At 41.9% G+C, this 14,509-nt stretch overlaps 2 protein-coding genes across 2 annotated transcripts in view; both read left to right on the top strand.

Moving 5' to 3' along the window:
- The window catches only part of LOC109930964 (dynein axonemal heavy chain 8-like), a 2,199,840-nt gene that overhangs the window by 884,090 nt on the left and 1,301,241 nt on the right, over nt 1-14,509 (top strand). The window lies entirely within an intron of this gene.
- Nucleotides 1-14,509, top strand: part of LOC109918465 (dynein axonemal heavy chain 8-like) — an 876,900-nt gene that overhangs the window by 662,408 nt on the left and 199,983 nt on the right. The window contains exons 44-46 of the mRNA XM_048596621.1: nt 1,183-1,311; nt 2,872-3,002; nt 7,549-7,702. Coding sequence (XP_048452578.1) covers nt 1,183-1,311; nt 2,872-3,002; nt 7,549-7,702 — 414 coding nt within the window. The remainder of the gene's footprint in view (nt 1-1,182; nt 1,312-2,871; nt 3,003-7,548; nt 7,703-14,509) is intronic.

Here is a 14,509-nt window from a genome sequence, read left to right on the forward strand (position 1 = left end):
GGCTCCGTCAGTGAGTACTGGGCTGGCTCCGTCAGTGAGTACTGGACTGGCTCTGTCAGTGAGTACTGGATTGGCTCAGTCAGTGAGTACTGGGCTAGCTCCATCAGTGAGTACTGGGCTAGCTCCGTCAGTGAGTACTGGGCTGTCTCCATCAGTCAGTACTGGACTGGCTCAGTCAGTGAGTACTGGGCTAGCTCCGTCAGTGAGTACTGGACTGGCTCAGTCAATGAGTACTGGGCTAGCTCCGTCAGTTAGTACTGGGCTAGCTCCGTCAGTTAGTACTGGGCTAGCTCCGTCAGTGAGTACTGGACCGGCTCTGTCAGTGAGGATTAGACAAGCTTGATTATTGCGAACTAGACCAGCTCGATTGGTGAGGACTAGACCAGCTCAGTCATTGAGGACTTGGGCTCAGTGATTAGCATGGCTGCCTCACAGCACTGGTGACCCAGGTTTGATTTCAGCCATGGATGACTATCTGTGTTGAGTTTGCATGTTCTCCCTCAGCCTTTGTGGGTTTCTGCCAGGTGCTCCAGTTTCCTCCCATAGTCCAAAGATGTGCTGGTAAAGTGGATTGGCCATGGTAAATTGACCCTTAGTGTCCAGGGATGTTCAGGCTCAGTGGTAACCATCAGAAATACAGTATTAGAGGGAAAAGATGGAATGCTCTTCAGAAGGTCAGTGCAGACTTGATGGGCCAAATTCCTCTTTGCATACTGTAGGAATTCAATGATTCCAGACAGCTCGGTCAGTGAGGCTCAACCAGCTGTGGCCTACATCACGAGTAGTGGACTAGTCGTTGAGGACTTGGGGGCCAGTTCAATTAGTGTAATTTTGACTGGCTTGATCTGTGAGGACTAGGCCAGCTTGATGACTGAGGGCTACAGCAGTTAAATCAGTGAGGACTAGGCCAACTCAGTCAGTGAGCACTAGACCAATTTGATGAGTGGTCAGCAACAGGTCAATTCCCACACATTATAATTCAGCATAGGAATGCCACTTTCTGAACCTCACCCTTTTCCTGAGGCATGGAACCCTCAGATTAAACTTGCCACTGGTCATCTCTCTTTAATAAAAGAGCAGCCTATGGTCTAATGGGACAAAGGCAACCGTCACTCTTTACTATATTAGATTAATAACGTGTTTTAATATGTTCTTTGTGATATTCTAACGGTTACAAATATTTTTCAGATCCCAAGCTATGAATTTCTGACTGAAAAATTACAGTTTTATCAGAGACAACATAATGAAGGAGTCCGATCAGGTTTTCTTGATCTTGTTTTCTTCAAGGATGCAATGACACACATTATGAAAGTGAGAATTTAAACTTTAAACTCATTTTTTTTATTCATTCAAATGCTGGCTATTTGACTTCAGTAACAATCTGGAATTAAAAGTATGATGATGATCATGAAACCAGTCTTGATTATTGGGAAAATCGCACCTGGTGGGAGGAGATGGCCTAGTGGTATTATCACTGGACTGTTAACCCAGAGACCCAGGTAATGTTCTGAGGACCTAAGTTCAAATCCTGCCACGGCAGATGGTGGAATTTGAATTCAATATATGCCTGGACTTAACAGTCTAATGATGACCATGAATCCATTGTCAATTGTCACAAAAAAACCCCATCTGCTTCACTACTGTCCTTTAGGGAAGGAAACTGCCATCCTTACCCAGTCTGGCCTACATGTGACTCCAGACCCACAGCAATGTGGTTGACCCTTAAATGCCCTCTGGGCAATTAGGGATGGGCAATAAATGCTGCCTAGACAGTGACACACTCGTCCTGTGAATAAATTACCAAAAGCATGGCCGTTGAAATTTAATGCAGAAGAATATGAAGTTAGTAAGAAGAATTTCAGGAGGAAGAATGAGTAAAGGTTATAGGAATAAATTTTTCAATTCTGAAGGGTGTGTAGGGGTAAACAGATATATGGGTTTATATACACAAATCATTGAAGTTGGCAGTAAAGGTTGGGGAAATGGTTTATAAAACAGGTGATTCTGGGTTTTATAGGTAAAGGTACAGACTATAAAATAACATTGATGGTGAACTTTAATATAACATGATATAACCAAATACAGTTTGAATACAACTAAAATATTCTGTCCAGCTCTTGCGACCATACTTTCAGAAGCATGTGAAGACATTGGAGAGACTTTAGTAAAGTTTTGTAATGACAATAATGGGACTAAGGAACGTCAGTTACAAAAATAAAAAGCTGGGATGGTTCACCTTGGACAAGAAAATTTTGAGTGATTTCATAGAGAAGTTCAGAATAATGAGAGGCCTGGCCAAATTGAATAGGGAGAACTGTTCACATTGGTGGCCAAGAACTGGAGGAACTGAATTAAAGTGATTCACAAAGGTTCAGGGTAATGTGAGAAAAAACATTTCTAATGCAGTGAACAGTTAGGAGCTGAAATGCACTTTCTGTGGCTGTAGACCAGACAGATTCAGTCATTACTTTCAAAACTGAAATGGGATAATTATCAAAAGAGAACATATTTTTAGAGGGTTTCCGGGAAAAAAAACAGGAGAGCATAGTTCAAGTTATTCTCACCAAGAACTGGTGCAGATGCAATGGATCTAATGGTTTTGTGTTGTAATCTTTCTGTGATATTATGATGGACTACACAGTTGTCAACAAGAGAGTTTGCACAACGACCCTACGATAGATTTTTCAGCGATGCATGAATGCACTGTCAGGACAATCTTAACAAAATTAATCGAGTATTAAGTATGTCATATTGTTATTTTTGTTGTTAAACTGTTACTTTGAATGAAGAATGACAAACCTTGATCAGTTCAATTTTTTCTTTGACAAAGTAAACTTCCACCTGTGACAGCATGAAAAACATGTTTTGTAGATATCACGTATAATCCGTACAGACTGTGGAAATGCTTTGCTGGTAGGCGTTGGTGGTTCTGGAAAACAAAGCTTCACAAAACTGGCATCCTATATTGCTGGATATAAAATATTTCAGATCACTTTAACAAGGTATTAAAATAAATGTATTAGTTTTGTATTTGTTAATGAAAATTTAACCTTATTCTGTCAGCACCATTCACATTCCAAACTGGATCAATATTCTTGTGGGATCACATAGTGGGCAATGATCCTTAGTTACACTGATATGAATGGTGCAACTTCAGATTGCCTGCGCTTAACATGGCTTCAAAATTGAAAATTGCAGAAAAATTTGTGGATGTCGCAAAATTGTTAGTGCATACCAATTAAGAGCAATGCAAGCAGCACTTAAAATCTATTCTTTGTCTTCCTGATTTTCTGTCTGAAAAGGAGAGAGATATAGACTGGAATCTCTGGGACTGCCTGGACCAGATAGAAAGGTAGAATGGAGAACTTCATGGATTGAAATGGCAAAATTCAGATTCCTGATGGAGAGTTAAAGTTTTAATGTTATGTTTGGAGAAAATCTCAGATAGGTCATCCAATGCTAATGGTTAGGAAGCTCTTTTGCATTCAAGAATGTACTGTGAATGCTCACTAATACTCCATCTTGCTGTAATTACTTACACAGTTCCAATCTTCTGAGTTAATGGTGAGAAAAATGTGTGTTCACAAATGCAGCTGCCTATGTGATCATGTACCTGTGGGTAAACATTTTCCTAAAACTTCTGATGAGAAAACATTTCCTCAATACAATGTTTTTCATAACAGATCTTCCAGGTGTTCCTTTGCTGATAAGGTAAGCATGTCAGGAATGCAGCCTGCCTGGGGCACCTAGTTCACTTTAGCTACTATCTTCCCTTTTATATGCTTATGGAAGATTTTGCTGTCCATTTTTATACTTTGCACTAGTGTTCCTTAGTAATTTACCTTTACCCTTTGTTTTTAGTAACGCTTTGTTGTTCTGTATGTTTTCTAAATCTTTCAGTCTGCCACGAATCTTTACAATATGGTACAATACAATATGGATGTTAGTTTGATTTGATTTGATTTATTGTTGTCACATGCAGCTGAGTACAGTAAAAGTTTTGTTTTGCAAGCAGTACAAGCAGATCATAACATACAAGGACATGTAGATCACAGAGTGTTTAGACAAAGTAAGGCATGATTACAACAGCACAGGAGGTGCATAAAAGCAAGATCAATATTAGATTTGAAATTAGAGACATTCATCCAGCACTCTAATAACAGCAGGGAAGAAGCTGTTCTTGAATCTGTTGACATATGTATTCAGGCTTCTGTATCTTCTGCTTGACTGACGAGGATGCAAGACAGTATTACTGCGGTGGGAGGTGTCTTTGATGATATTGGCAGCCTTTCCACAGCAATGGCAGGTGTAGATGGAGTCCATGGGTGGAAGATTGGCTTTTGTGATGGTCCAGACTGTGCACACAACTCTTTGTAGTTTCTTAAGGTCCTGGGTAGAGCAGTTGCCATACCAAGCCATTATGCACCCAGATAGAATGCTTTCTATGGTGCATCTGTAAAAGTTGATGAGGGTCCTTATGGACACCTTAAATTTCTTAAGCCTCCTGACAAAGAAGAGTCTTTGTTGTGCCTTCTTGACTGTCGCATCTACATGAGTGGTCTGGGACAGATTGTTGGTTATCGTCACTCCTAGGAACTTGATGCTCTCAACCCTCTCCAATTTTTAGTTTCTGCCTTTATGTTATTTTTAACTTGTTGCTTAGCTATGGATGTTTTTCTCCCTCTTACAATCTTTCTTCCCCTCTGGATTTTATTTTAGTTGGGAGAAATTGAATATCTGCTGAAACATCTGCCACTGCTCATTAACTGTTCTACCTTTTAATTGCAAAATCAGAAATTGCTGGAAAAGCTCAGCAGGTCTGGCAGCATCTGTGAGGAGAAAACTGGGTTAACATTTCTGGTCTAGTTCTGATGAAGGGTCACTTGCACCTGCAGTTCTTGGCTTTATACAGGCGACAGCCTAACATAGTAGGAGTTGTTGGTTGGTTCGCCCAGCTGACTGGTTTTCATGCAAACATTTCGTCTCCCTTCTAGGTGACATTGTCAGTGCTGTGCAGCCTCTGTTGAAGCACTGTTGTTCTGTCCCGCTCTGATTTACATGGTCCAGTTTGTCATGGTGGGCAGTCTTGTTTCTGGTTTGTACCGTAGTGGTATGTATATGGGGTCTATTTCAACATGTTTGTTGCATTAGTGATTGAAGACTAGGCCTCCAGGAATTCTCGTACTTGTCTTTGTTTTGCTTGTCCTAGTACTGTGGCTTTGTCCCAGTTAAACTGATGTCCTTCTATGTCTGAGTGTATTGAAACGAGGGACAGTTGGTTGTGCTGTTTTGCTACGAGTTGGTGTTCATGTATCCTGGTGGTGAGTTTCCTGCCCATCTGTCCTTTGTCGTGTTTCTCGCAGTTGCTGCATGGTATTTTATATATCACATTTGTCCTGTTCATTATGAGCATGGGGTTTTTTTTCTTTGAGAGTAACTGGCGAAGTGTGGCTGTTGGTTTGTGTGCTATCCTTATTCCAAAAGGTTGTAGGAGTCTATGGCCTATTGGCAGGGCAGACCCAGCAGAGGTAGCGAAGCAGTTGTATACAGTGAGGATGGAGTTGCTCTGGGAGTCTTCATATTTTATTTCAGAACCCATGAAGCCTCAAGGCATCAGGTCAAACATGGTCAAGAAAATCTCTGACTAATTATCATGTACCTTCTCCTCTTAGCTAGTGAATCAGTGTTTGTCCATGTTGATCAATGCTTGGAAAAAGCAATGAGAGTAGCAAGTGCAGAGAATATACTCTGGGTGAGCAACTTCAAATTCCACCACCAAGACTGGATTGGCAGCACCAAAGGACATTGCTACTGGATTGGGTCCATGGTAGGGAGGGGAAATAACATACTTGTCCTCATCCTCACCAATTTCTGTTCATTGCAATGTCAGTAGGAGTGACCACCACCAGCCCTTATGGAGATGAGGTCCACCTTGATTGATTTATTGTTGTCACATGTACTGATATACAGTGAAAAGCACTGTTTTGCATGCTATTCAGGAAGATCATGCCATAAAGAGTGCATCAGGGTAGCAGAACAGAGTGTAGAAGACACTGTTACAGCGCAGAGAAGGTACAGACAGAGATCAGAATTAACATTTGAGAGGTCCGTTCAAAAGTTTGACATACAGCAGGGAAGAAACTGTTCTTGAATCTGTTCATAGAATTGCGGATGCTAGAAATCTGAAACAAAAATGGAATTTGCTGGAAAAACTCAGCAGGTCTGCCAGCACCTGCAGAGATAAAGCAGAGTTACCATTTCAGGTGCAGTGACTATTCTTCAGAATTGATGTTAGCTAGGAAAAATTTGGTATATATACTGAAGATGGGTTGGGAGGAGGCGAGAAGACTAAACATTATCGAGAGATAGCAGCAGTTGGGCGGACAAAGGAGTGGTCAAGCTGACTGGCCTGTCATCTGCCTCCTTCACTTCTTAAACAGGGGTGTTGCAATGGTCATTTTCCAGTTCTCGGGACCCTCCCTGCCTCCAGTAATTCCTGAAAGATCACCACCAATGCCTCAGCTATCTCCTCAGCTATCTCCATCAAAACCTTGGGGTGCGGTCTGGGTGATTTATCCACCTTCAGACCTTTCAGCCTCTCCAGCCCCTTCTTCTTAGTGATGGCCATTGCACTCACCTCTGCTCCCGACTTTCTTGAAGTGCTGGTATGCTACTGGTGTCTTCCAAGATGAAGATTGATTCAGTTCCTCCACCGTTTCTTTATTCCCCAATACTAGTTCTCCAGAGATAACAAGGTGTAGAGCTGGATGAACACAGCAGGCCAAGCAGCATCAGAGGAGCAGGAAGGCTGATGTTTCGGGCCTAGACCCTTCTTCAGAAAAATTCATTTTCATCCAGCTCTACACCTTGTTATCTCAGATTCTCCAGCATCTGCAGTTCCTACTATCTCTGAAACTAGTTCTCCAACCTCACTTTCCAGCTGGCCATTGTTCACTCTACCCTTTCTCTTGCCTCTTACACATATAAAAAAAATCTCTTGCAATCTTTTTTTCTGTTACTAGCTAACTTAACCTTATATTTTATCTTTCCCACCTATTGCTTTTTTTGGTTATTCTCCGTTGGGTTTTAAAGGTTTCCCATTCCTCTAGCTTCCTATTAATCTTCACACATTGTGCACTTCTTCTTTTGCTTTTTAACTGTTCCTGACAGCCTTTGTTAGTCAATGTTGCCTCGTTCTCACCTTCATATGTTTCTTCTTCCTTGGGATGAATTTCTGCTGTGCTTCCCAAATTACACCAGTAATTCCTGTCATTGCTGCTCCACCAACTTCCCTACTAGGCTTCCCTTCCAAACAACTCTGGCCAGCTTCTCCTGTCTTTTTTATCTAAATGAGCCTTGGCTTTAAGCTCTGGAATTCCATTTTTAAAATCCATTAAACACACTGGTTTAACCTAAGTATTGAGAAGATCTCCCAATTTCCCTTCTTTGGCTGTGAAGAATCTTTAGGTATTTTCCAATGTTCAAATTGAACATTTCTGTAAGTTTTTGGAGCCATTGTAATATGTGTAATTTTATTATTTCTTTCAGAGCGTACAGCGTCACCAATCTAATGGATGATTTGAAGATATTGTACAGAACAGCTGGGGCAGAAGGCAAGGGAATCACTTTCATATTCACCGATAATGATATTAAGGAAGAGTCCTTTCTTGAATATCTCAACAATGTGCTTTCTTCTGGAGAGGTATATATTACATATTTCCATGCTTGTCTTCAAATTCAATATCCATCCCTGATAACTGAACCAACAAATGTCTGTCACTGATTTTGCTGAGTTGAAGCATACGCAGGCACGTACATGTTCTTTCTGTCTGCAAAGACTATATGTAGCTTCCAGTACATGCAATATTGTGAGTTCTGAGGAAGGGTCACCGGAACTGAAACGTTAACTCAGATTTTTTCTTCACAGATGCTGCCAGACCTGCTGAGCTTTTCCAGCAACTTCTGTTTTTATGCCATGTTGTGAGCCTGACTGGCAATCCTCAATTGGTTGTCAGCAATGATACCTTGCACATTGAGGGTTATTGTGGTATAACTTTATTTTTACTAACCTCATGCATGGAATCTCATCAAAAGCCTTCTGAAAATTCAACTTCAGCATCTTCACTGGCTCTCCTTTATCCATTGTTATGATCCTAGTTGATGCTAACCCTGAACAAGACAGACTCCAGAAGGATCCTTGACTGAAGTCACACGCCTTCTTGAAATGATCCATTTAGATGTTCGAAATGTTTTTCTGAATTTTTAAAGAACAACACCTTCACAGAACTAACCAAAATCTATTTGTCCTTTTTTCTAAAATCCAAATCCTGAATGATGCTACCACAGATTATGGATATTTTATTGTGCTATACCAAAAGTAACATTATCAAAATACTCATAAGTTTGTTAAGCATAATCTCCCTTCATAAAACCATATTCACTCTATCCAATCCAACCATTATTTTCTAACTGTTCTCTTATCACATCTTTTATTACGTTTTCTAGCAATTTTCCCTATGACTCAAGTTAGGCCAGCAGGTCTTTAATGTTTGTTCACTGGATCTAGGCCAGCATTTGTTGCACCACTCTGACTTGAAACTATATTGCTGATTATTCACTGTCAGGATGGTGAGTGACTTTTTTTTATTATTCATTTGTGGAATGTGGATGTTGCTGGCTGGGCCAGCATTTATTGCCCATCCCTAGTTGCGCTGGAGAAGGTGCTGGTGAGCTAACTTCCAGAACCGCTGCAGTCTACATGCTGTAGGTTGACCCACCATGCCATTGAGGAGGAAATTCCAGGATTTTGACCCAGCAACAGGAAAATAACTGTAATATATTCCCAAGCCAGGATAGTGAGTGGCTAGGAAGGAAACTTGAAGGTAGTGGTGCTCCCATGCATCTGCTGCTTTTGTCCTTCTGGATGGAAGTGGTTGTTGGTTTGGAAGGTGCTGCCTGAGGATCTTTGGTGAATTTCTGCTTGTATTTTGTGAGTAAACTGCTGCTACTGAGTGCTGGTAGTGGAGAGAGTGAATGCTTGCGGATGTGGCGCCAATCAAGCGGGCTGCTGTGTCCTGGATGGTGACAAGCATCTTGAGTGTTGTTGGGGCTGCACTCATCCGGGCAAGTGGGGTGTAGTCCATCACACTCCTGACTTGTGCCTTGTAAATGATGGACAGCCTTTGGGGAGTCAGGAGGTGAGTTACTTGCCTCACTATTCCTAGTCTCTGACCTGCTGTTCTAGCCACTGTATTTATGTGGTGAGTCAAGTTGAGTTTCTAGTCAATGATAACCCAAGGATGTTGATAGTGGGGGATTCAGTGATGGTAACAGCATTGAATGTCAATGGCCAGTGGCTAGGTCGTCTCTTAATGATGATAGTCATAGCCTGGCATTTGCGCAAATGTTACTTGCTGCTTGTTAGCCCAAGCTTGGGAGTTGTCTGAATCTTGTTGCATTTGAACATGGACTGCTTTAATATCAGAGGAGTCGTGAATGGTGCTGAAAATTGTGCAATTATTAGCGAACATCCCCACTTTCAACTTTATGATGGAGGGAAGGTCACGGATGAAGCAGCTGAAGATGGTTGGGCCTAGGACACTACCCTGATGAACTCCTGCAGAGATGTCCTGGAGCTGAGTTGACTGACCTCCAACAACCATGGCCATCTTCCTATGTGCCAGGTATAATTCCAACCACTGGAGGTTTGCCCCCTGATACTTATTGATTCCAGGCAAGGGCACAAAATGTACTTTAGGTTGGGGATTTCAATGTCCACCACTTAGAGTGGCTTAGCAACAGTACTACAGACCGAGCTAGTCGGGTCCTAAAGGACATAACTGCTAGACTGGGTCTGTGGCAGGTGGTGATGGAACCAACAAGAGGGAAAAACGTACTTGACCTCATCCTTACTAATCTGTCCATGACAATATTGGTAGGAGTGACCACCACACAGTTCTTGTGGAGACGAAGTCCCACCTTCACATCGAGAATAACTCCATCGTGTTGTGTGGCAACGTCACTGTGCAAAATGGGACAGACTTCGCACAGATCTAGCAACTCAGGACTGGGCATCCATGAGGTGCTGTGGGCCATCAACAGCAGCAGAATTGTACTCCAGCACAAGCTGTAACCTCATGGCCCAGCATATCCTCCACTCAACCGTTACCATCAAGCCAGGGGATCATCTCTGGTTCAGTGGAGAGTGCAGGAGGGCAGGCCAGGAGAGCACCAGGCATACCAGAAAATGAGGTATCAACCTGGTGAAACAGGACCACTTGCACACCAAACAGCATAAGCAGCAAGCCACAACCACTTACATCTAGAAGGACAAGGGCAGCAGTTATATGGGAACATCACCACCTTCAAGTTCCTCTCCAAGTCACTCACCATCCTGACTTGGAACTATATCGCTGTTCTTTTACTGTCACTGCGTCAAAATCCTGGAATTCCCTCGCTAATAGCATTGTGGGTCCACCAACAGCAGAAGGGCTGCAGTGGTTCAAGAAGGCAGCTCACCACCACCTTCTCAAGGGCAACTAGGGACAGGCAAGAAATGCTGGCCAGCCAGTGACACCCATATCCCACAAATAAACAGAAAGAAAAAGCAATCTTCGGCCAGGAGTGCCGAGTGGATGATCCATCTGAGCCTCCTCCAGTGTCATGGAGTGATATAGTCATAGAGATGTACAGCACGGAAACAGACCCTTCAGTCCAACTCATCCATGTCGACTAGATATCCTAAATAAATCTAGTCCCAATTTCCAACATTTGGCCCATATGCCTCTAAAACCCTTCCTATTCATATACTCATCCAGATGCCTTTTAAATGTTGTAATTGTACGAGCCTTCACCACTTCTTCTGGCAGCTCATTCCACACACACACTACCCTCTGAGTGAAAACATTGCCCCTCAGATCCCTTTTAAGTCTTTCCCCTCCGACCTTAAACCTATAGTTTTGGACTCACCCAACCCGTGGAAAAGACCTTGACTATTTACTCTATCTATGCCCCTCATGATTATATAAACCTCTATAAGGTCACCTTCAGTCTCTGATGCTCCAGGGAAAATAGCCCCAGCCTATTCAACCTCTCCCTATAGCTCAAACCCTCCAACCCTGGCAACATTCTTGTCAATCTTATCTGAACTCTCTCAAGTTTCACAACATCCTTCCTATAGCTGGGAGACTAGAATTAAATGCAGTATTCTAATAGTGGCCTAAGCAATGTCCTATGCAACCACAACATGACCTCCCAACTCCTATACTTAAAGCATTGACCAAAGTAAGCGTACCTAACGCCTTCTTCACCACCCTGTCTACCTGCAACTCCACTTTCAACGAACTATAAACCTACAGTCTAAGGTCTCTTTGTTCAGCACCACTCCAATTACCATTAAGTGTATCGGTCTGCTCCAATGTGCCTCTTCAAAATGCAGCACCTCACGCTTATCTAAATTAAACTCCATCTGCCACTCCTTGGCCCATTAACCTATCTGATCGAGATCCCATTGTACTCTGAGGTAACCTTCTTCACTGTCCACCACTACACCTCTAGTTTTGGTGTCATTTGCAAACTTACTAACCATACCTCCAATGTTCACATCCAAATCATTTGTATAAATGATGAAAAGGAGTGGACCCAGCACCGATCTTTGTGGCACACTGCTGTTCACAGGCCTCCAGTCTGAAAATCAACTCTCTACCACTAGTCTACCACTACATTTTCTGAAGAAGGGTCTAGGCCCGAAACATCAGCTTTCCTGCTCCTCTGATGCTGCCTGGCCTGCTGTGTTCATCCAGCTCTACACCTTGTTATCTCTACCACTACTCTCTGTCTTTTACCTTCAAGCTAGTTTTGTATCCAAAAAGTTAGTTCCCCCAGAATTCCGTGTGATCTAACCTTGCTAACCAGTCTACCATGAGGAGCCTTGTCAAATGCCTTACTGAATTCCATATAGATCACGTCCACCGTTCTGCCCTCATCAATCCTCTTTGATACTTCTTCAGGAAATTTGAAGAAGCTTGTGAGACACGATTTCCCACGTACAAAGCCATGTTGACTATCCCTAATCAGACCTTGCTTTTCCAAATACTGTCCCTTATGATTCCCACAACTTGCCTACCACTGATGTCAGTCATTTTCTGGCTTTTCCTTACCATCTTTCTTAAATAGTACCACCCCGTTAGACAACCTCCAGTCTTCTGGCACCTTGCCTGTGGCTATCAATGATACAAGTATCTCAGCAAGGGACACAGCAATCACTGCCTTAGCTTCCCTCAGAGTTCTAGGATACGCCTGATCAGGTCCCAGGGATTTATCCACCTTTGTGTTTTAAAATGTCCAGCATTTCCTACTCAGCAACATGGACATTTTTCAAGATGTCGCTATTTATTTCCCCACATTCTCTATGTTCCATATCCTTCTTCACAGTAAACACTGATGCAAAATACTCATTTAGTATCTCCCCCATCTCCTGTCGTTCCACACATAGGCGACTTTGCTGATCTTTAAAGAGCCCTATTCTCTCCCTAGTTACCCTTTTGTCCTTAATGCATTTGTAGAATCCCTTTGGATTGTCCTTACCTCTATTCGCCAAAGCTATTTCAGTCCCCTTTTTGCCTTCCTGACTTCCCTCTTAAGTATAGTCCTACTGCCTTTATTCTGTTCTAGGCAATCACTCAATTTCTGCTCTTTATACTTGATATATGCCAGCATCACAGGTGCTAATTTTCAGTCTATTCCATTCACACCATGTGATATTAAGGAACGGTTGGAGACACTGGAAACTGCAAAGGCTACGGGCCCAGACAACATTCCGGCAATAGTACTGAAGACTTGTGCTCCAGAACTTGCCGCTCCCCTAGTCAAGCTGTTCCAGTACAGTTACAATACTGGTATCCACCCGACAATGTGGAAAATTTCCCGGGCATGTTCTGTACATAAAAAGCAGGACAAATCCAATCCAGCCAACTACTTCCCCATCAGTCTACTCTCAATCATCAGTAAAGTGATGGAAGGTGTCATCAATAGTGCTATCAAACAGCATCTGCTCAGCAATAACCTTCTGACTGATGCCCAGTTTGTGTTCTGCCAGCCCTCTTGGTTGGCACTATATCCACAAGCATTCACTCCCTCCACTACCGACGCTCAGTAGCAGCAGTGTGTACTATCTACAAGACGTACTGCAGAAATTCACCAAAGATCCTCAGACAGCACCTTCTAAAACCATGACTACTTCCACCTACAAGGACAAAGGCAGCAGAGATATGGGAACACCACCGCCTTCAAGTTCTCCTCCAAGCCATTCACCATCCCGATTTGGAAATATATTTGCCATTTCTTTATCATTGCTGGGTCAAAATCCTGGAATTCCCTCCCTAATGACATTGTAGCTCAACCCATAGCAGCTGGACTAGAATGGTTTAAGAAGGCAGATCACCTCCACCTTCTTAAGGGCAACTAGAAATGGGGCAATAAATGCTGGCCAGCCAGTGACGCCCACATCCCACAAATGAATAAATTAAAAAAGAAGAAAAAACAATCCTCCATTATCTGTATAGCAACCTCTTTCAGCATTCCAACATTTAAGTTATCTGCATTAATACCAATTGCTAATATTAATACTAAATAAGTTCTTTGTTTCACCAGTCCATAATTTCCTATTGATACTGAGAGACTTCTCCTATTCAAAAATCAGAATTTTCTAGAAAAATTCAGCAGTTTTGGCAGCATCTTTGGAGAGAAAACAGTGTTAATGTTTCAGGTTTGGTGACCCTTTTTAGTATTTCTTTCTTGATGATGGATACAAAGTATTTGTTCCATTTTTCTGTTATTTACTTCTGCTTCATATAAATACTGCTGACTCTGCTTGTAATGAACCCACATTTGTTTTTGCAATTCTTTTCCTTCTTACATACCTACTGATTTACCATTTCATTTGGCTACCTTATACACCTCTTCCTTTGATCTGATGTAGTCCTGGATTTCTTTTATTGACCCCTGTTCCTTGCAGGGTTTTTGTATAATAAATAAATGTATTTTTGTTGTGAACTATGAAGTAGTTCTTAAAATGTTGCTCGTTGCTTGTTTAACATCATACCTTGTAACATTTCCCAAACCACCATAGCTTATTTAGACCTCATACACGTATAATTTCTTTTGTTTAGATCAAAGACTCGAGTTGGTGATTGAACTACATTACTTTCGAAAGTAATGTAAAACACAATCATATTACAGTACAAGATTATTAACTAGCTCTTTTCATACCACAATACTTCTCTAGAAAATCATCTCACATATATATGCCAATAATGTATCCTCCATAACATGAATACTGATTAGGTTTACCAGCCTATGTAGGTTGGAATCATGATGATTACATTGATTGTACCATGGTATCTCATTGAGTTTCATTTTGTCAATATTTACATGGTGGTCAAAATGTGCACAGTTGTATGTGATGGAAATCCCAATGATCCATTCCATTCTCTGCTCATTACAATGACTT

The sequence above is a fragment of the Rhincodon typus genome, chromosome 5 (genome assembly GCF_021869965.1).
Source record: "Rhincodon typus isolate 14 chromosome 5, sRhiTyp1.1, whole genome shotgun sequence".
Classification (NCBI taxonomy): Eukaryota; Metazoa; Chordata; class Chondrichthyes; order Orectolobiformes; family Rhincodontidae; genus Rhincodon; species Rhincodon typus.